Genomic DNA, 22,934 nt, shown 5'->3' with positions numbered 1-22,934 from the left:
ATTGTGCTTGTAATCAGTCTGAGCGATCTTCCTCAAACAGCTCAAGGTATAAGAAATTGTTTCTTCGCCTTCTTTGCAGATTATGCATTTGGGGCCATCTGATGGTTTATCAATTCTGGCTTTGATAATATTAGCTCCGACGGCTTCTTCCAGGGCAACAAAAGTTATTCCTTCAGTTTCGTTCTTCAGGGTTCCGCTGATCAGCCAAGACCAGGTCTTTTCTTTATCTATTTTGCATTCGATCTTCAGCCAAAACCGCTCATGCAATGATTTACTGCGCAGATTGTCTGCCATTGGAGCGAAACTTTCCAGTATTGAGAAACATCTGTTGATGACTTCATTCTAGGGTGATTCTTGGTTCTCTTTCACATAGCCTGCTAATGCAAGGTTCTCTTCGTCCACTGTCGCATCTTATCCAAGAACCCTCTACCATCTGATTTTCTGGGGATGTACTGTCTATCCATGTCATTGTGAAGGTGAGTTTTCAAGAGGTTTCTTGTTGTCCTGTCCAAATTACCCAGCTCTAGTTCACGATGGCTGCATTGTATCTGTCGACTGGTATGTCTTAGCTATACTGACCATACAAACCGCCTCACTCAGTCCAGCCTTCCTCACGTGCCTGTCAGCTGCATCTTCTTCTCCCAGATCCAATATCTGCATGTCTCTCACGATATTATCCTTCCATCTCGTTCTCGGCCGCCCTAGTGGTCTTATTCCTTCGACTTCTCCATCTGTCATTGCCTTTATTACCGTGTTCTCTCCTCTCCTTGTCATGTGTCCGTACCACCTGAGGCATTTAATTTGCACACTCACTACGATGTCGGGTAGTATGTATAATTGTCTGCGTTCTCTGTTTCTCCTTATTCTCCACTCGTCATTTTCTTGGACTGGTCCATATATTTTTCTCAGTTTTTCTTTTCTTTTCTTTTCAGAGTCCATGTCTCGCTAGCATAGCACAATATTGGTTTGATGGTGGTCTGATATATTCAGTAACTTAGATCTTACGATTTATGCATAGCTCCTAGATATTTCCCCGCCCCCCCCCCCCCCCCCCCCGACTTGAATTGTCGTTACGATCTCTTGCTCTTTAAGGTTTTGTTGGTTGATGTTGACAGCGAGGTAAGAGAATGTGTCTGTCTTCTGTATTGTCAGGTTTCTGATTGCTAGATTGTTTGGTCCTAACTGAGCTCTTCTTCCTATTACCATGAATTTTGTTTTATTTTCATTTTTACCTAGACCTACTTTCTTAGCTTCTTCTCTGAGTACAGTTACCATTTTCTCCAGGTCTTCCTTACCCTTTCCTATCACCACAATATCATCTGCGAAAGTTAGAACATTTATCTTTTTACCTATGATGACTCCTGCAGATTCTTATGTTGCTCTCCTCAGGGTGTTGTAGAACAGGGTTGGCGATATAATATCCCTTGTCTCACTACTGTTTTTATCTCAAATGTTTCTGAGAACTCCCTCTGTACTTTCATTTTACAGTTTAATTCAATCACACACATTTTAGTTAGCTTTATCAGCTTGTCCGATATCCCACACTCTCGTAGGGAAGCAGCCTACTCACGCCTTATAAAATTCTCATCAGTCTTTCCATAGTGCGCCAGCCTAGTCTGCAGTAACTAGCTCTGACGTCATAAATGTTGCGCAATACTTTAAAAATCAAGTAAATAACCTGAAACGTTTCTAGCATGTCAGGAGTAATACTAAATCAATATGTGTTGAATGTCAGTTCAATAACTTTAACCATTTTCGAAATTTGGACGTTTTTCTGTAAAAATCATTGGCGCAACAGAAAAGAGCTAGAGACTTAAAAATTTATATTTAGATTCCTTTTTCATAATAATTTAGTAGAAACAGTCTTCTGGATCTCACAAACTAAGATTTTAGTTGAAATTCATGATTTTCTGGTTTTTGTCTTAAAAATTAAGGGAGCAAGACAGATTGAGTAGGCTAATAAATAAGGCTAGGATGTTTAAATTTAAGTAGAATGGAGATGCGCTATAATCATAAAGATGTGAGAAGTTTCAACTCAATAACTATATAACTATAGCGATAGCATATCGCCAAAGGGCAAGTTCAGAGCTCGTCTACTGCGTGTAGTGTAATTAAATTAATTCTCTCGCCCAAAATAATTGACTTAGCCACGTCAGACTTTTATTATGATTACTTACATGTGTGCTGATTGCACATTTAAATTGAGAGCTTCATCGGCCATCAGCAAAGGAAGCGATGATTTATTCAATAACTTGAAGTGGTGCATTACTAGCCCAGCGGCTAGTCGGGAGAGCAATTTTGACCAGGCGTTCCCTTAGCGCCCGCACCGAGGCTTTATATATAAGAACGCTGCGCGAGGAAGTAAGGCCCCAGTTCTCTCCAGACGCTGATTAGCGTACCACCTGTGTCGGGAGTCGCGTCGCGTCAGTATCATTGCTAATAACAGCTTCGGATGCCGTAATAAGTTACTCGGGATACGCGTAACCATGAAATCGTTTTCGAGTAAAGTGTTAATTCTGGGATGACTTTAATGATCTATCTTCAGTTTACGTATGTCGTATTTTCACGTGCCGTCGCGGGACAGACATTCTACCATTATTTAGCGTGGCGTTTGATGAACATTATCATCAAATTATGGCGAGCATTCACTTAAACATTTAATTTGAAAAGTTATAGTTGCATCAGCGCATTGGACTCTGAACTGCTCTGGTAGTTGGATTGTGTGGATTCTTTTTTTTTTTTTTTTTTTTTTTGATCTGTGACTTTCAGAATATAGCGAACGTTTTTACAGGATCGTTTTTGATTATGAATCCCAGACAATCTCCTAATTCCTCAGAGCTATAAGCTGTAGCTATACGTGTATTTCTCAGATGAAGTGGGCACTAGGAATTCTAATTACAGGCTTCACGTTTTGCTAATCACTTTCTGGTTGCCAATATTGTAGTTAGAGAGCCAGTGTTGAGAACGGCAAAAGACAGCATAAATAATAGGAACATTTATATAACAATTAATTTCCACCCGCCGCCCCACAATTGGTGCATCGGCCGAGAAATGCATCTTTTCTACATTACATTCTACAACATTTTATATAACAAATAATTTCCACCCGCCACCCCACAGTCTCCTCTCTCACTATACTGTCATATGCTTTGTTCCAGTCTATAAACATACAGAAAGTATCCTGGCTGTGCTCCCAGTTCTTATCTTAGAGTTAATATTTGGTCAGTTGTTGACTTACCTTTCTACACCCCACTTGTGTTGTGTCTAATTTTTTTCAGTGTATGGATTGAGCCTGTTCAGTATAATTATAGACGTTATTTTATAGCATGTGCATAGTAGAGATATCCCTCTATAGTTTTGTGTCAACATTTTGTCTCGCTCCTTGCATATGGGACATATAGGAGCAGTTTTCCATTCCTTTCACACCCCTTTTATCATTTCGGCTAAACACTCATATGTCTTGTTTCCCCCTTCTTTGATGAGCGTTTCTAATATCATGTCTATGCCTCGGTCATTTTTCAGTCTTCTTATTGCCTCCTTCACCTCTCTCAGAGTTGGTTCTTCGAGTAATGGTTGTACTTTCTGGTTGCTTCCTGTGCTTTTTTCTTTTTCGTAGATGTCTACCGGGTTGTTCAGCAGTTCTTTGAAGTTCTCCGCCAGTTATCTAGATTCCCTTCATTTGTAGTGATCAGTTTTCCGTTCTAATGCTTCATTATCATAGACTTACCACTGTACTCCTTTCCATAGCTTCTAATAGTCCTGTAAAACTGTTTACTGTTATTCTGGCTATAGTCCTCCTCTTCCTTCTCTGTCTGTTTATTTATAAATGATCTTTCCTCTCACCTGATTCTTCTTTTCATTTCTCTCGCAGCTATCCTGTATTTTATTTTGTTTTCATATTTGTTATTGCTCGTCACTGCCTGTCTGGCTGTTTCCCTGGCCTGAATGCTTTCCTAAATGTCTCATTGAACCATGGTTTGCACTTGATATCGCTGTTGTTATCTCCTCATAGTTCCTGTGCTGTCTTCTTTATAACTGTTGCTATCTTGTCCCATTTTGTATTGATATCTTTATCTTTTTTCCTATTGCTTTCATTCTCTAATTCATTGAATTTATTTCTATTCTTAATCTTGAACTGTTTATTCACCTCCTCTTCTTTTAGCCTACTCACATCTACTCTTTGAGTCCTTTTTCCACAGTTTCTTATACTTGGTTTCTTTGGTAATGGGTGCTTAATTTATATTAGCACAAGAGGATAGTCCGATCCTATCTCAGCCTCTCTCATTCTCCTAACATCTTGCCTTTTCATGTTTTTTATCTGTCAACACATGGTCTAATGTGATTCCTAGTTAGCCCATCTGGTGATGTCCATGTTGCTTTACATGTGTCTTTGCGGGGTAATGATGAAATGACTTTTTTAATGTATTTAGCTGAGGCGAGGTAGATGTGCCTTGTACTATTATCATTTGATTTAGAGTATATGCTGAACATCCCTATGTATATTGCCATTGGTTTTCTTGTCCTATTTTGGCATGTAAGTCTCCCAGCACAATTTTTAAGTCATACTGTGGTAATCTTGAGAATATCTGGTTTAATGTGACATAGAATTCGTCTTTTATGTTTATCTTCTGTCCTTAGTTGTGACATGAACACTTACTAGTTATACGTTTCCGTATTTATCTTTGATTCTGATGCAGCATATCCTTGCATTGACAAGTTCGAGTGTCATCACATTGACCATAATTTTATCATGTCCCGCAACTCCTGTCCTAAATACAATATGCCCATGTCGTGATATATAATAGTATAGTTTCTCTCTCTGTGCATGCCTTGCCCAGGCCATCTTATCTCCTGCAGAGCTGTGATATCCATCTTGTACTCTGTTAGTCCTTCAACAAGTATCTTTGTCTGTCCTGCAACGTATAGTGTTCCTACATTCCATGTTCCTATTTGTAGTTCTTTATTCGTAAGCTTAGGTCGTTTTCCGTAACATCCATTCCAATCCGAGGCTGGCGGGGGAGTGTACAGGAACCTTCCAGTTTTTTACAATGTTGAATGCTTAGTCGAAAGCTGTCTTGGATATTGAGTACCTTATTGGTATCGCTGCCATTCAGATTCCTTTTTAAAAATTTTCTCACCATACTTTTTACTTGCCCATGGTAGATGTTGTCCAACTGCGTAATACATAGGCATTTGTAGGTTTCTGGCTCACAGCACTTGACAGCTTGTCCATGTGGCCTTTGGATGCCTTCACTTACGAAATTTTTCCTTTTCCTTAATGCCAGTGTGGCGCACTTCTCTATTATTATTATTATTATTATGTACTGCAAAATGTACTACACACATTGTCACGTCAACTTACTAAGGACGTCTGAATTTGTTTGAGAGGGGACGAGAATAATCTAACTTGCGAGGTGAAACAAATAAACCACTGATGCGTTATCATCACTATCTGCGGTCGAACTGACAGAAAACCGTTCAAATGCTTCAAATGGCTCTGAGCACTATGCGACTTAACTTCTGAGGTCATCAGTCACCTAGAACTTAGAACTAATTAAACCTAACTAACCTAAGGACATCACACACATCCATGCCCGAGGCAGGATTCGAACCTGCGGACGTAGCGGTAGCTCGGTTCCAGACTGTAGCGCCTAGAACCACACGGCCACTCCGGCCGGCGAGAACTGCTCCATTGTCATTACTAACGAACATCGTTATATCGTCTGGGAAATAAATTGTACATATACCGTTAGCCAAATAGCGTGATCAGCAGAGAACGTAGCAACCGTTCTGATTTTTAATAACAGTATGAAAGTAGCCAGAGTGATTCAGCTGCCCCTAGCGATGTCGTTTTATGCAACCTTCAAGATCCATGCGCGAGATATACATGTTCTCTCGCTCGTTACGCTGAAACTATTGGTCCTATAGATGAAGGTGAACATAACCATTTTGTAGGAAATTTAATGTAGTTAAATTCTGTAGCGGGATACGTTTTTTCTGGAGGCCACGGTTTTCGAATTATTTAATAAAAACGATTAAAGGTGACCTTCAAACGGCCCTCCAGCTCCACACTCATCCCTCACCAGTCAGGACTTCTGGTATGTTGTTCCTGGGACGCCCTCCTACCAATGTACAAAAATTTGCTAACTACACGAACTGTTTTCGATGTTCGACTTTTTTTTATTTCTAATGACTGGGCTATTACACCAACAGCATAATCTGCTATTTCGTTAACATTATTAATTTTAACGTCATCAAATCTAATTACGTTGTCTATTTGATTCAAAGTTAACCCTTACAGGCACAGTACTTTCGTTGTTAGAAGGCCAGAGGTATACAAAGACATAAATTTTTATTTGATGCTGTTAAAATTCACAAAATTGTTGGGTAAAATTTATTCAAACGTCAGTTTTGTCTATTAGTGCTCGACTACGCCGGTAGCATAATAAGGCCAGTCAAAGTAGACCTAAAAAGGTTGATGAGGAAAATAATTAGTGCAGTCCCAAATTTTAGTACAGTGGTAGGACGGAGTGCCATAATCAACAGAATAGAAAACCTGACAGGTGGGGGCTGAGTGCAAGAATGGGGGTGCGTTTGTGTTGAGTAACTCTGGAAACGGGACCTGTAGGGTAAACGTTTCCCAATACAAAATTTAATTACACTACAGGCCATTAAAATTGCTACACCACGAAGATGACGTGCTACAGACGCGAAATTTAACCGACAGGAAGAAGATGCTGTGACATGCAAATGATTAGCATTCACACAAGGTTGGCGCCCGTGGCGACACCTACAACGTGCTGACATGAGGAAAGTTTCCAGCCGATTTCTCATAAACAAACAGCAGTTGACCGGCGTTGCCTGGTGAAACGTTGTTGTGATGCCTCGTGTAAGGAGGAGAAACGCGTACCATCACGTTCCAGACTTTGATAAAGGTCGGATTGTAGCCTATCGCGATTGCGGTTTATCGTATCGCGACATTGCTGCTCGCGTTGCTCTAGATCCAATGACTGTTAGCAGAATATGGAATCGGTGGGTTCAGGAGGGTAATACGGAACGCCGTGCTGGATCCCAACGGCCTCATATCATTAGCAGTCGAGATGACAGGCATCTTATACGCATGGCTGTAACGGATCGTGCAGCCACGTCACGATCCCTGAGTCAGCAGATGGGGACGTTTGCAAGACAACAACCATCTGCACGAACAGTTCGACGACGTTTGCAGCAACATGGCCTATCAGCTCGGAGACCATGGCTGCTGTTACCCTTCACGCTGCATCACAGACAGGAGCGCCTGCGATGGTGTACTCAACGACGAACCTGGATGCACGAATGGCAAGACGTCATTTTTTCGGATGAATCAATGTTCTGTTTACTGCATCATGACGGTCGCATCCGTGTTTGGCGACATCGCGGTGAACGCACATTGGAAGCGTGTATTCGTCATCGCCATAGTGGCGTATCACCCGGCGTGATGGTATGGGGTGCCATTGGTTACACATCTCGGTCGCCTCTTGTTCTCTCACCAATTGAAAACGTCTGGTCAATGGTAGCCGAGCAACTGGCTTGTCACAATACGCCAGGCACTACTCTTGATGAACTGTGGTATCGTGTTGAAGCTGCATGGGCAGCTGTACCTGTACACGTCATCCAAGCTCTGTTTGACTCAATGCCCAGGTGTATCAAGGCCGTTATTACGGCCAGGGGTGGTTGTTCTGGATACTGATTTCTCAGGATCTATGCACCCAAATTGCGTGAAAATGTAATCACATGTCAGTTCTAATAAATACATTTGTCCAATGAATACCCGTTTATCGCCTGCATTTCTTCTTGGTGTAGCAATTTTAGTGGCCAGTAGTGTACATTAAATTTCATACATAAAGGCCCTGTTCATTTTTTCTGAAGACTAATAACCTGCTCGTAGAGAGTGAGAGAATATGAAAATTTTGCGTGTGGTCATTGAAGGCCAGACATAACATTGCGGGCTGCATCAAACTTCATCGGCAGGGACAGCTGTATCTCTCTGTACGTCCGCTCCACTTTCTCAGACGCAGGTACGTCGATGCTGCCACTCTGGACAGGACAACTGTTTGTCCTGTCTGGTAACACTAGAGAGAGGAAATCATTTTACAGGCAGGGAAACTACTACCAACTGTATACAGAAGAAAACAGTATGATAGGAAATGAACGGATATTTATTTTGAATGAAGGCAGTTACAACAGTGAGTGAGTAGATGAAAGATGTTGTGGCAGTGCTCTGGGTGTCCAGCTAGCGGACCAGCTGGCGCGGCTGCATGCGGCCGCGGATGGTCTCCCCCAGGAAGCGGGCGCCCTCGTCGTCCGCCTCGCGGAACCCGCGGATGGCCTTCCTGCAGCGCCCCAGCCAGTCCCGGGTCTTCGGGAAGCCGCTCAGGTCCGCTCCTATAGCCTGAAAACAGGATACGTGCCCTCGCTTAACCTATCTCTTGATGATTTTCGTAAAAGTTTTGCTACCCAGGAAGTCCAATAGAAACTTTATGAATTACGCTGCCTGGCAAAAATAAATAAATAAATAAAAATAAAAATAAAATTAAGCAGCCAGAAGACATGATCGGTTGTCAGTGTACACGTACAATTCAAGGGGTGGGGTGTGGGGGGAGGGGTTGTACTAACTGATAAAGAGTTGCAATTCTCTGTAGCAGGTGAAACAGGTGTTAGTGGAGTTCGTGATTAGTGTTGTTGCTGGGGCTGGGCCTAGTAGGCTATATGAACGGGGTTGACAGCGACAGACGTTGACTCATCACTGTGAAGAACACAGAGATGTCGCGCATTCATGTGAGACAGCTTTATCAGCTCCTGATAGAATCTTAAAGTGGCCTCATTGTGGGTCTCCATCTGGCTGGCTGGGCACTGGAATGCAATATTCAAACTTGTGAGGCATTCAGACACGACTGCGGCTTGATACTGGACGGCATGGGAACGTGAGGGGAGGTATAATAGTCATCAAGCCATGTCTGACCACCACGAAGGAGGATCGCCATTCTGTGCAGCAACCATATCATAACACCTTGACATCTGCACCTGCAACCCGAAAACAAGTAATGGACTCCCTGCAACATTCCGTGTTATTCCACACCATATTGCTCGGAGATTGCCAGCAGCCAGGATTGGCTACCGTTAACGCCACAACACAAACTGCTACGTTTGGAGTGGTGTCGTGATGGGGAAGCATGGACTGCTGACAAATGGCGTCGCTCTGTGGTCAGTGATGACTGGCACAGATAATCATCATTGGCGAGTATGGCGTCGAGCTGTAGAGAGTTCCAATTTTTACATTGTTTTGGAGAGTCACTGTGGTGTTAATCCTGCGGTTATGGTTTAGGGGACTACCAGGTGTAACTTCAGGTCACGACTGGTAGTGTCTAATTCTAATAGCATAACAGTAGGCCGAGGCATGTCGTGTTACATCTTACGCGAAAATATCGTGGCGCCATATTTCAGCAGGACGATGTTCGTCCACACATGCGACGTGTCTTTATGAACTGTCTGAACGATACGGAGGCACTCCCGCGGCCAGCAAGATTCCCAGATGCGCCCCTGACCAGTTCAGAAGTCAACTCTGTGCCAGCGGCAGTATCCAGGATATGAAGGAGTAGTTACAACAGTTGTGGCCAGCTTGGTGATGACACCCTTCCCAACAGCCGTGGCCAGCTTGCCTCAGGACAGGAGAGCATAGAACGGCTTGATGACACTCCTCCCAACTGAATCAGTGCATGAATCCAGTCCAGTGGATGTTCATCGTCATACTGATAATCGGGAAAATGTCAGGCAACATTGTAAATTTGACTCGAGACTGTAATCACTGAAATAACGTCACACATTCTCTCAACCTATGAAATTTCGTTTCGTTTCCTCCTCCCTTTGTGGATGCTTCATTTTTCTTTGTAAGGCAGTGTACATACAACAAGAACGCCACGAGCCAAATCAGGACACGGATACCAACATCACAAAGTAAACTGCTAAGAAGAAGCTTTCTTTTTAATTATTGTAAACTTGTTTCTCAATAGGCCTTTTGACCGCACAGAATCTCTATATAGCGGTATCTGCGCAATGGATGTGAATGTACACATACGAGGTGTGGCTAGAAAAAAACCGGACTAGTACTGGTAAAACAATAAAACGAATGCAATAAGTCTGAAAGTCGCGTGGCCTGTCACGTGACTCTCGCTTCGCCTACTGCTCGAGTTTCATCTGCCTCCTGCACTCAGTCTGCCCGTGGCGTCTGTTTTAAGTAGTTGACATTTTGTCTATGCGTCGGAAAATGTTGAGTGTACAGAAAGAACAGCGTGTTAACATCAAATTTTGTTTCAAACTAGGAAAATCTGCAAGTGAAACGTTTGTAATGTTACAACAAGTGTACGGCGATGATTGTTTATCGCGAACACAAGTGTTTGAGTGGTTTAAACGATTTAAAGATGGCCGCGAAGACACCAGTGATGACACTCGCACTGGCAGACCATTGTCAGCAAAAACTGATGCAAACATTGAAAAAATCGGTAAACTTGTTCGACAAGATCGCCGTTTAACTATCAGAGCAGTGTCTGAGTTAACAGGAGTTGACAAGGAACAAGTTTACAGATTTTTTCAATGTTTGCATCAGTTTTTGCTGACAATGGTCTGCCAGTGCGAGTGTCATCACTGGTGTCTTCGCGGCCATCTTTAAATCGTTTAAACCACTCAAACACTTGTGTTCGCGATAAACAATCATCGCCGTACACTTGTTGTAACATTACAAACGTTTCACTTGCAGATTTTCCTAGTTTGAAACAAAATTTGATGTGAACACGCTGTTCTTTCTGTACACTCAACATTTTCCGACTCACAGACAAAACGTCAACTACTTAAAACAGACGCCACGGGCAGACTGAGTGCAGGAGGCAGATGAAACTCGAGCAGTAGGCGGAGCGAGAGTCACGTGACAGGCCACGCGACTTTCAGCCTTATTGCATTCGTTTTATTGTTTCACCAGTACTAGTCCGGTTTTTTACTAGCCACACCTCGTAGATCTGCACAGTCTGTCAAGATGACTCGAGGGACTATTTCAACCTTGGACTATGCATATATTGTCACTTTCCCTCAAAAAGAATTGTCAGCACGGGAATTTGCTTGACGAATTGGCGTCGCTCATAACGATGTCATTCGAACATTCAGCCATTATCATGATAAACAAAAAAATTAATTTCTGCATCATAGTGATGGCCCCCGTCATTATCATCTGATGACCACGACCTACAAGTTATGGATCTTAGGTTCGAACATGGATTATGTAGAAGAACTTACGCTGCCTTCTTGGAGGCATCTGGGATCCATGCGGTGCTCCGCCGTTCCCATGCAATCAAATTGGTCCCAAGGCATCCACTATGAGGAACAGTACAAACTCCACAGCACCGTGGTGCGCGAAAAAGATGGGCAAGGGAATACCAGGAACAGCTCAATAATGAGTTCGCAACTTGTGTGACACCTGATGATAGTCATAGAGGAGTGTGGAGGCAGACAGGTAGCAACACACACATGTGAGTGTTCCGTCCAACAGGTTTAGATGGGAGATTGATTAGTCATGCATTGGGACCAATATACGGTGTACAGATGTCGGACGCCTCCCATCTCTATTCAAGCCAATTTCAGTGCAGTACAATATAGAAGCAGGATCCTCCAACCTGTTGTCCGGTCGTATTTCAGGAAGGTAATGCACACGGCACCCGCTTTGTGAATACCTTCCTCCAGGAGGCACTAATCAACCAACTGGAACGGTTCGCGGTTTCAGCTTACATGAACACTACTGAACATGCTTGGAGCCACTTGAAACTCGCAGTGTGTCATTTCAGTTACAGTGATCACATACTGTATGACCTCAAAAGGGTCACCGTCGAACAATGGATCGGTGTTGAGCAGAAATATCTGGACCACAATGTGGACAGCATGACAGTGCATCACAATACTGAATGTCACCCAGCAGCAGGTTATGGTTTCATCTTTGTGATGTGTGATCTTTCTGACAGTCAGCCTTTACTTTTTATTGTTTTAAAGTGAAGTTACTTTTTAGTTACATAAGTCTTACGCATCTGCATACGACAGAATTAAACGACCAGACCTCTGGAAGACAGTGCAAGATTTCAGCAGACCAATGAAGTACATTAAGCTGATTGCAGCTCATTACAACCGATTAAGTTGTCAAGTACGCTTTACAAATCAGTTGTCGGCACCCTTCACAGTTATGGATGGGTTGAGACGGGGAGGTCGCCTGTCGCCAGTTCTGTTCAACATTGCGCTAGAAAAAATGAGACATGCAGTTGGCTGTAATAGGGTTATGGAGATGGTTGAAAGTGAGGCCAGCATTGTATTTGCAGAAGATGTGGTGTTTGTGGGCAAAACTCAGAATGAATCGAGATACATCTCGATTTATGCTAGAAGCAAACAAATTAGGGTTACAGGTCAATGATGAAAAAGCATAATATTAGTCTCCCGCCGACAAAAAATAAATAGACTCCATCAGTTTAGACGGTCGCAATTTTGAAACAGTCGAAACATTCAAGTACCTGGGGTCAATATGGTCGAATAAAAGTGAGATAGAGACGGAAATTCAACGATGAATAACAACTGTAAACCGGTGTACTACAGTTTAAACCCAGGAAAGCAAGATACAGCTACAGCTGCACATGCCACTATGGCGGCCGGCTGTATTGTATGGTTATGAGACGTGGGCCAGTGCACGATGGAAAAGCGGATCAATGCATTTGAGATTTTAAGGAAAATGTATGGTGAGGTACACAATGCAGAAACTGGAAGACCGGAAAGAAGACACAATGAAGATCTGTACCGCCGAACATAGGGCGCTCTCCCTAACAAAGTATTAATGCAGGATTAATACAGCAGCAAACTGGTAGCCGTCCAAGCGGTCGTCCGCGAACGGGGTGGAAAGATAGAACTTAGGTAAGCCTGGAAGGAGCAGATCCAACAACAGGCAATGGGTAAAAATACGTAATTCTATTTAGTCATGATTTGTGGACTGGAAGTGTTGATCATTTCCTTATGTGTTATGTTTCTGCCACTGGCCTAAATGCCTGTTTATGCAAATATATGATGATGATGATAAGTCTCATTGCTTCATTCCTTGGTCCCTTTGGATCTAAGCCCTCAAACGTCCGCAGATATTAAGCTGGTGCAGAAAATTTTTTGAGGAATTTATGGAAGATATAGCTGAATTACTTTTTCTTTCTTGTCTCCCACACTGCAAATAAAGCTCCATATTTCTAACACTAAACGGTACCGAGCTACAATTTTATAAGTATTACCTCAGATGGTGCCTTAAAGTTTAGCGAGTCGTCGATATAAAAGTGATCATAGACAAACTAGGAGCTTGGCTGAATCGTGATGAGAGCTGCAGTTTTGTTGAACGAAAGTCCCGCTCTTCTCCAGAAAGTATTTCGGTAAACGACGAATGACCTCAATCATGATTCAACCTCTGTGTTTCCAAACAAGTCCACTATCAAAGCCATTCCATGATGCTGTTGGTTTTAATTTTACCATCGGTTTAGAAATATTATTTTAAGCAATTTATTTCGGTCATAAATTCTGATTAATACAATTATGTAATATTTGTTCTCATCTGTCTTGTAATATTGTCATAATGGGAGATTCTACATGCATCTAAGAGTAGTTAATCCAATTGATTTCACCAATTTGCCAATTCAAAGCCTCTAAAGTTTATGCTTCGTAATAGGTATAACTATTATAAATGGAATAATAAAATATGTATCAAAACGTCTGTACACGCATCAAGATCATGTTGGTTTTTGCGTGTCTATTAAACATACTACACAGTAATTCTTGCCAGGATATAAGTGGTCACTTTCCTACAGAAAACGTCTCATAATTTCAAAATAAATGAAAAAGTAGGAATCCTCGTTGCATAGGCCCTTACCTCTATGCTGGAGGCGGTTACAGCGCATGCGATGTCTGCGATAGTGGCGTGGTCTCCAGCCACCCAGCCAGTGCGCTCCAGGAACTTCTCCAGAAAGTCGAGTGCCTCATACAGGGCGTCCTTTTTGTCCTTGTCCACTGTAGTTTTCAGCCCAAAGTATAAAGGAGTCTGCAAAGTAACAGAATGTGTCACGTAGAATCGACATTTGATGAGTCACAGGAAATACACGAGTACAAAATACTCTAAAATTGGTGGAAATCCAACACCTATAAGCAATGGTCAGAAGTGATCCTAACTCGGAGGACGCGCAGTGCAGTGTAGGCCTACCTGCAGGAATAATTGTTGTTGTCGTGGTCTTCAGTCCGATGACTGGCTTGTTGCAGCTATGCACGCTAATCTGTCCTTTGTACGCCTCTTCATCTCCGAGTAACTACTGCCGATTACATGCGTCTGAACCTGCTTTCTGCAGTCCAGCCTTGGTCTTCCTCTACGGTGTTTAACCCCAACACTATTTCTATTGTCAGACTGACTATTTCTTTGATACTTCATTAAGTGTTCTATCAAACGACCCGTTCTTTTACTTCAGTTGTGTGATAAATTTGATTTCTTCCCAATCGTGTTCAGTACTTTCTTATCAATTATTTTCCGATCTGCCCATATAACCTTCAGCATCTTGCAGTAGCACCATATTTCAGAAGCTTCAGTATTCTTTTTTTCTGAACGGTTTTTCGTCAACGTTTCACTTCCATACATGACTATACTCCAAACAAACACCTGCAGAAAATATTTCCTAGTATTTCGTTTATATTCAGTATTAACAAATTTCCCTACTAAGAAATATTTACCTTCCTATTTCAAGTCCGCATTTTATATCGTCACCATTTCGGCCGTAGTCACTTTTATACTGCCAAAAGCAGAAATTAGGTATTACTTTCAGTGTCTCATTTCTTAATTTAATTCCCTTGGCATCACCCGATTTCAACAGGCATTAATCCAATACCCTTTCTTTTTACTTTTGTTAGTGTTCATTTCACAATCTCTTTTCTAAACGCTGTCCATTCCCTCCAGTCATTTTTTTTTAAGTTTTAATTTCTTCTCCCTGAAGCATAAATCCCTCTACAAATTCCTCATGTGCTTCCTCCACAACTCGCTCAGTGTACATATTGAGAGTAATACCTAGAAATACAAATTTATCTCCATCGAGAAAAATAGGCAAATTCCTTAGAGGCTCATAAAGCTTCTAGATAGGAAGACACTCATTTAGCACTCTTTTGAGAACATCAGAGAATCAGAACGTGCTGTAACTGAATAAATTCATCTCTATGAGTGCTGCGCTAATTGAGTTGATTCTAATGTACGCATATTCTACTATGGCACACTCGAAAACTTCATTTGTATTTCATACGTACAATTTGAACAGGAGTGACATACTGCCCATCCGAAATAGAATGATGTTCAAAAACGAATGTAATGTATCATTTTCATTGAATAAACGTTTGTGTTGCTCTCTCATTACATTATCAAATGGTTCAAATGGCTCTGAGCACTATGGGAGTTAACTTCTGAGGTCATCAGTCCCCTAGAACTTAGAACTACTTAAACCTAACTAACCTAAGGACATCACACACATCCATGCCCGAGGTAGGATTCGAACCTGTGATCGTAGTGGTAGCGTGGTTCCAGACTGTAGCGCCTAGAACCGCTCGGCCACTCCGGCCGGCTACATTATCACTTCTGTACTGTATATGTTATGTATAGAACTAAATCAGTTACTAAAACAGGCGGAGAGTACATAAGTTTACACTAAACTTCTTAATGAAAACGATAAGTCTACATTAGTATCGCTTGGGTAATGAATCTGAGTTCTTTACCACAATTCACTTGTTTTTCTGGAGCATACTCAAGGGCCTCCTGGTAGCTATTAACATGTACTAAAAGTATGCTATTCAATCAGAATAAATACTGTAAATATGTGGCTTCTAACCTTCTTATTTGACACCTCTTCAGCAAACTGTGTTCAGTTTCACATATTACTTTGTCAAGAATGGCTTTGCAGGACAATTGAATTAAGTAATGTGCTACGAACTACAACCACATGAACTACTACGATGGCTATTTGTCAACCGATGATGGTGAAACATTAGTGAGTGCAAGGGCACGAAAAGTAGAACAGCCGCCAGATTGGTTCCGACTGTTGGTGTGATTTGACACCAAGCGTGTCGGTTCACACAGGTGATCGTGTAATGATGACAGCAGAGAAAGCTACGGTTGTGTTTATCTAAGAGTTTGTTTAGTATCACATTTAAAGCAGTGCTGGGTACAGGATTGGGTAATGTCGTAGAACAGAATGTAGTGCGGTACCAGGTGATGGCCTTCACGTAACAAAGGTATTAAATGTGAATGAAACTAAAATATATGAGATTTTATATATTACAATACGTTTCATCTATCCATAAAATTTAATTACTTTATATTTATTCGTCTTGATGTTGTAGTTTCCACGAACGTTGTGTATAGAAAGAAGTTCTTAACATTGTAGACCTAATCTCGACAAGTGTCTTCAGATTTTACAACATGTTATGCAGGGACATGCATTGTTTTCAATTCAGAAACACCTGCCTCATACTAGAGATAACTGTTGTACGATAGTGAATCTTCACTCGGAGCGAAGCTGACGTCAGTTACACTCTACCGGTGGGGAATAATTTCATGGAAACTACAGTATTTACCAGCAGCTAGGGCGGGAGCAAAAGGGGTGGATGAATTTAGTTCCTGAGTACTGACTGCCGGATTTAACAACTGTATACTGCATTACTTTCAAACTTGTCTACAGGGTCTCGTGGAGAGAGGACACGTGACGATTTCGGTTGTCGCCTATCTAATTATGAAGTGTAGCTCGGCGGCCTCCTTCGAAGCAATGCGAGTGGAATAAACTATGTGTCGGCAGTGAGTTTTCCTCCATGCCTGCTCTCTCGCTGTCATCTGCGTCACCAAGTAGACGCGAAGCGCGCCCACCTCATAGTTTCTTGAACTGAACAGCCATTTTGAGCACAAGACTGAAAGAAGAGAAAAGTTTGGCAATCAGGCCAGTGATTCTCGCCCGTAAGCAAAGCTGCGCGAATTTACTTTTGTGGCATGAGGGATACCCGTATCTGAACCGAATATTTCTTATTTAATTTATTTTTTGTCACAAAGTCTAGGTGAAGGCTTTCTCTACAGCTGGTTCTATAAAAATTAATGCATTTCACCAATCACTTATGCTGAAAGACTTATCACTCTCTTTGAGACATGAACTCAGATCACACTTTTGAAGTGTGGATAGAATAACATTTAACTCTTTTAACTTTGTAAAGACATTTAATACTCAGTTTCACAGTGTCTCAGGTTCACGGCTAGCAGCAGTGTACACAAATCACTGAGGACATAAAATTATAAGAGAAGACATTACACTGTTATTTTCTAGGATGTCTCAAAGATGTCCCCTGGCAAATGTCAATAAAAATACTTACGCCAACAGCTCTTAGGCGAGAATACAGGACTCCTTCATTGAAAAACAGTCTCTGGATGACGACCGCTCGCTTCTTTGGGTCTTTTGGGTAGAGGGAATCGTCTTTGCCATACTGTGAAGCGAGGTACGTTGCTATTGCATGGCTGTCAGGAAATAAGCAGTGTCATTAGCAAAGCTAAGTTCCATTTCGGTGGACAGAAGAATATTTTCTTAACCATGATGCTTATCTGTATTTACCTGTCCCAAAGGATGAAATCATTGTCGATAAGCGTTGGTACCGTATGTTGTGGATTTAACTGCAACAAAAGAAAATGATTTTTTGCCATAAGCTGACACAGTAGCGACAAAAATTTGCTGTAAATGTTAATTCACATGGTATAATAAAAGTGAAATGCAATAAATTAGGAAAATGGAAAACGGTAGGTGCGCCTGAAAATAGTAGTTACATAATGTTTCCATCTCGTAAAGCAGACGTCTTCCCGAAGAGTTGGTTTTACACATAGTGTTAATTTGTGCGCATTACACAGCTAATGTATTCGAAAAAATAAAATGTAGGTGTTGTGTACATAGTTCTGCGTAGTCAGCGTGTACACAACTTTCCCACTAGAGCGCGCCCCGCTATGCACAACAGCGCAGACCCAGCGCTCGCCCGTCTCCGCACTACGAGATGGCGCTGCCTTAGAGACAGACCAAATTCTGCTTCCGCCGATCCGCATGTTAATATGTAACGCAGCCAATGAGATTGCTGCTAACGTAGAACCTTTTCTCCTCACAGATCACACTCGCGCAGTGATACATGAACGCGCAAGGTATTATAACGAGTGTACAGACTTCCAATTAGTCAGTCTGCATTTGTCTGCACCAGTCTGTACCAGTCTACATTAGTCTGCACCAGTCTATAGTCAAGTTTCAGTCTGCGCCTAATAAGATTATTATATTCCTGTACATAGCCATGAAGAGAAATGTATAGACACTTTGTCAAGTATCAGAGATATGTGAGAATAAGATTAACGTATCAAGACCAAATGAACTTCAGATTGTCCATTGTAAATAGCATCCAGAATCAAGTTACATAAGGTTTATGCTTGTTACTATTTTAATAAATGTGTGTGAAAATTAATCAGGTTCTATTTAAAGTTGGTCATCGTCAATCTGCTACTCTAAGCGTGCAAGTGGCATTTCTATCGTCTGACCTAACGGCAGAAGATTAACATGCCACGATAAGACCACGAGACATATTGCTGACACTTGCCTACTTCGTTAGAGTGACAAGTCAAATAATCTGAAGGTGTGTGTACCGAAGGTCTTACAATATGCACACCACAGTTGATCAACCACAATAGTATATTCACTTTATTTTTTCGTGCCCAGAGATCAAAGTTTTTCACTTCAAAATTAGGGTACGTCCAGTGCTTAATTGCTTCCCCACCATAATTAATCGAGGGAACGTTTACTGGGCAAATGGCCTTGTCACAGTGGTAAAACTAGTTCCTGTCAGATCACCGAAGTTAAGCGCTGTCGGGCGTGGCTAGCACTAGCATGGGTGACGTACGAGTCTGCCGTGCAATGTTGGCAAGCGGGGTCCATTCAGCCCTTGTGTGGCCAACTAAGGAGCGACTTGACTGAGAAGTAGCGGCTCGGGTCACGAAGACTGGCATCGGCCGGAAGAGTGGTGTGCTGACCACATGACTCTCCATATCTACTTCCAATAATGCCTATCGGCTAAAGATGACACAGCGGACGGTCGGTAGCTGGGCCTTCCGAGGCCTGTTGGGATGGGGTGCAATTTATCTTATGTTCCCTGGAACTGTTAGGACAGGTCAGGAGATGTTCCATACTTCACATTCGCCACAGTCCCATCTGTCATCATATTTGTCTACGAAACCCCACTCCATCATGTTTGCGTTCACTGGTGCTACATCGGTTCATATGCTGTTCAGGCTCCTCCTAATTTTTCAACCCAAGTTCTCGCCACTGGGAATCTCCTGTAGCGGAGGGTAATCGTCTGGGAACTCGCTAAGTTCATTGTTCAAGACTGTCTTGCTGGATTTAAGTCTTCTAGGCCCACAGAAAGCGTCAAATGAGGTGTGGCGTTCATCGAAGGAATAAGTGCTCTTCAGGAGCATGAGTCTGTACATCTGGGGACCATATATGGTTTATTGAGGGGCATAGGTTTCATGCCAGTATATTTCATTTAAGTTTAAGCTGACCTTTTTGGCTTGTATGGATCTGAACCACACCAGGCAAACCTATTCTGGCGTGGAGAATCGCTGTGCCTAGGCTGTTGTTCTCAGTACGTTTGGTCTAGCTCCGCCTTTGCTATTGACCAGTTTCCTAAGTATGTTATTTCTGGCTGCGACTTTCTGGCGTGCCCTATTGCAGTGTATACGTTAGTGATTGGTCTAATACGACAACCAGGTATCTGTGAATTCAAGGGTGATGCTATTCCAGTTTCCTTTCAGCTGTCGGTTTGCTCGTTATGGGTTAAGATGGAAGGCGCTGAATTTTGACTTTGAGGGGTTTCATTCGGAGAAATTTTCCTGATCGTGTTCTGATACTGCAGCTAGAGCACGTTCCAGATTTTTTTGTATCACCTCAATATTCTTTCGTTGAGCTGTGGTGGCCAGATCGTCGGCGTTCAAAAAGTGAGACACGTTATTTGATGTTGGGTGGTCATTGGTATAGAGGCTGAATAGAACATGGGCGAACAACTAACCTCGGCAAGCCTATTGTTCTGCCATTGTCAACTGCTCCTTCTGCCCCATTGTGACATAGAACATTCGGTTTTTGAGCAGTGATTCAGTGATTTTTAGAAGCTGGTAATACATAAGGGTGTCACACAGTTTTGTCATTTTGTACCATGCAGAGCGTAGGTCAACCAAGGCTAGTCCTGGTATTTGATTATTTTGCACCCTTCCGCTGTCTGTTCAATAAGACCCAAGATTTCGCTGGTGTAAGATTTCCCTGCTCTGGAACTGTCCTGTTGAAGGATGAGCTTTGGGTCCACGATGCCTGCAATGAGGGTCAGTATCAGTTGTTTATAGAGTTTGCATGCTTGACATATGAGCGATATAGATCGACAGTTCTTTGGGGAATTTGGGTCTTTTCCAGTGTTACTACCTTTTCTTTTCTCCGCATCTTTAGGTTCCATTTTTGGTCTCCAGGGCCGAAGTGTTTCATCCAATCCATACAAAAATCGCCCATAAAAGCTGCTCTTTCTCTTTTTATTGAGGGTAGTTGGATTATTTAGGGGCAAATGGCACATTGAAGTTATTTGATTCTGGTTCTGGCTATATATTGATTTTCCATTTAGAGTTGAGTTGGTGGCCAACTTGGTTGGGTTTTACTTTGTACGTTTGTTTAACTACCTAACGCTCATAGCTGAGGGTTCTGACTAAGTTCCAGGACAGTTTGCTACAATCGGTCGTGTCATTTCCTTCAGTATTCAGTCCCTTCCCTCTCACTTGGCATTTCCATCAATTCAGTTCCGAATGAAGACTTGCTAGTACAGTGATTTTGTTTGTTCAGGATGCCCTCTGACTGAGCTGTGAAGCCTGGAATAAATTATTGCTTGCAGCATCGTGTAATAGGTCTCTTTGAAGATTGTTGGAGAATGTCTAAGAAGTTTTTGTAGTTTTACGGAATTGGGCTGAGTTTCTGCATTGAAATATTCTGCATACTCCATCCATTAGCCTTTTAAAAATTGAACGTTTTGCGGAATACTATTTTTATTGTTCTAATGGCAGCATATATCTGGATTCCAATTGGCCTATGTTACACAAACAAGGCATTGAAGAGAAAATCGTAAAAATCAACAATGAAGCCATAAAACCAGCGGATGAGTTGTTATTTTTACGGTGGTTTAAGTAGTGAATGTATGGGTACCAAAATAAACGAACAAAAGAGTGTAAATGGAGAGGAATGAGTTTGGTAAACTCAACAGGATTTTCAGAAGTAAGCTTCCGATGCGTCTGAAAAGGGAAGTTTACAACCAGAGTGTATTATCAGTCGAGTTTTACGGCGATGAGACAGGGACATTTAATGCAAAAACCAATTAAAACATTAGGATTGTGAGCAGTAAAGACATGCATGTTCGTAACCACTGGGAAAATATGAAAACAAACAAATGGGTCAGGAAGACACTGGACTGGAAGGAATTTTCATGACGCTAAGGAAAATGAGAAGGAAGCGGGAGGAACCTGTTGCCAAGACATTCGTGTTCATCGGTTTGTTGCGGGCGAAGACGCGCACGCCCGGGTAGAATCATGGTTCCGTACGCAACTGTAGATGTTTTTCCATGTCGGCATTGTCCGTCTTGTCTCACAGTCGGATAAATGCATATACAATTATGGCGACTACTTTTGAAAAAATAAACAGTTTACATATTTTTCCATCTGTCTCGTTTTCATATGACTGCCACTTACAGCCGATTTTATTTTGGAATGTCCTAGGCCCGACAATTCTGGTTGTACTTTAAGGTGCTGCACTTTCTACTATTCTTTTAGTTAATACTATGGGAAAGGAACTGAAGGCAAACCATTCGTTCAAACAGTTCTACGTGAAACTATAAGAAGTTCTTAGAAACAAAATTATATACAGTAAAGTCGAGTATGTGAGCAGTTAACCTGAGCTCTAGGGAACTAAATTTCACGGTCGCTGATGACTTCGCTGTTGAGTGCCCATAAACGGCAAAGAAACACCACACGCACATACACAAACACACACACACACACACACACACACACACACAGTGAGAGAGAGAGAGAGAGAGAGAGACATTCTTTACTTCACATAGTTTCCCAGTTTGCGCCACCCGTGCTGGTAGACTAAACTCCTGCAGTGTTGCAGCATACCTTGAGATAATCTTCCTTGAGGTGTTCCTTTGAAGCCAAGTCTATTTTTTTGACTATGACGTCTACTCCAACAGCCTTTGCTACTGCCAGAGCTATCCTCGAAGAGGGGGCAGCTCCGTCGAAGTACAGTGTGATGGGCATGACGTCAGTATCTCCTCGCTGAATAGAGAAATAAAAATAAAGGCGTCAGTTCACAAAGGGATGCTGTGGTGCTGCAGTAAAGATGCAAGGTGTCATTAGCGAATCAATGTACATGAGTGAACTACAGATAGATATGGTTACTTTATATATTAAGTAATTTTTATATTTTCCATCAACAGAAAAAGTAGAAATTACAGGTGATATGGTATAAGCTCTGTTGTATTATATACTTGTTTTGCGATACATATGGATTTTATTTTACATTGTAAAGAATTATAGCTACATGAGTTATTCTGGTAGTTTAATAACGTGCTATACGCGTAGCTCAGTTCAGTCGTTTATACGGTATACATATAGTACTGCGCAATGTTAGAATGCAACAGCTATATTCCTCTTAGCAGCTAAACTCAAATCCCCGATCAAACGTTTATTATTACACAACCAGAAGTCTAAATGTAAAGGCAGCTATTTG

At 41.9% G+C, this 22,934-nt stretch overlaps 1 protein-coding gene across 1 annotated transcript; it reads right to left on the bottom strand.

Moving 5' to 3' along the window:
• Positions 1-8,269: 8,269 nt before the first annotated feature.
• On the bottom strand, positions 8,270-22,465 carry LOC124805701 (glutathione S-transferase 1-like). Its single transcript, XM_047266271.1, has 5 exons — positions 22,322-22,465; positions 17,706-17,764; positions 17,470-17,611; positions 13,961-14,128; positions 8,270-8,428 (listed from the first exon to the last, which is right to left on the bottom strand). The coding sequence occupies exons 1-5, from the start codon at positions 22,460-22,462 to the stop codon at positions 8,270-8,272; spliced, it is 669 nt and encodes a 222-aa protein (XP_047122227.1). The 5' UTR covers positions 22,463-22,465.
• Between the last annotated feature and the right edge of the window lie 469 nt (positions 22,466-22,934).

Source organism: Schistocerca piceifrons, chromosome 7 (assembly GCF_021461385.2).
Source record: "Schistocerca piceifrons isolate TAMUIC-IGC-003096 chromosome 7, iqSchPice1.1, whole genome shotgun sequence".
Taxonomy (NCBI): domain Eukaryota; kingdom Metazoa; phylum Arthropoda; class Insecta; order Orthoptera; family Acrididae; genus Schistocerca; species Schistocerca piceifrons.
Note: the sequence above shows the minus strand (reverse complement) of the source record. Positions and strands in the feature narration are given on the sequence as shown.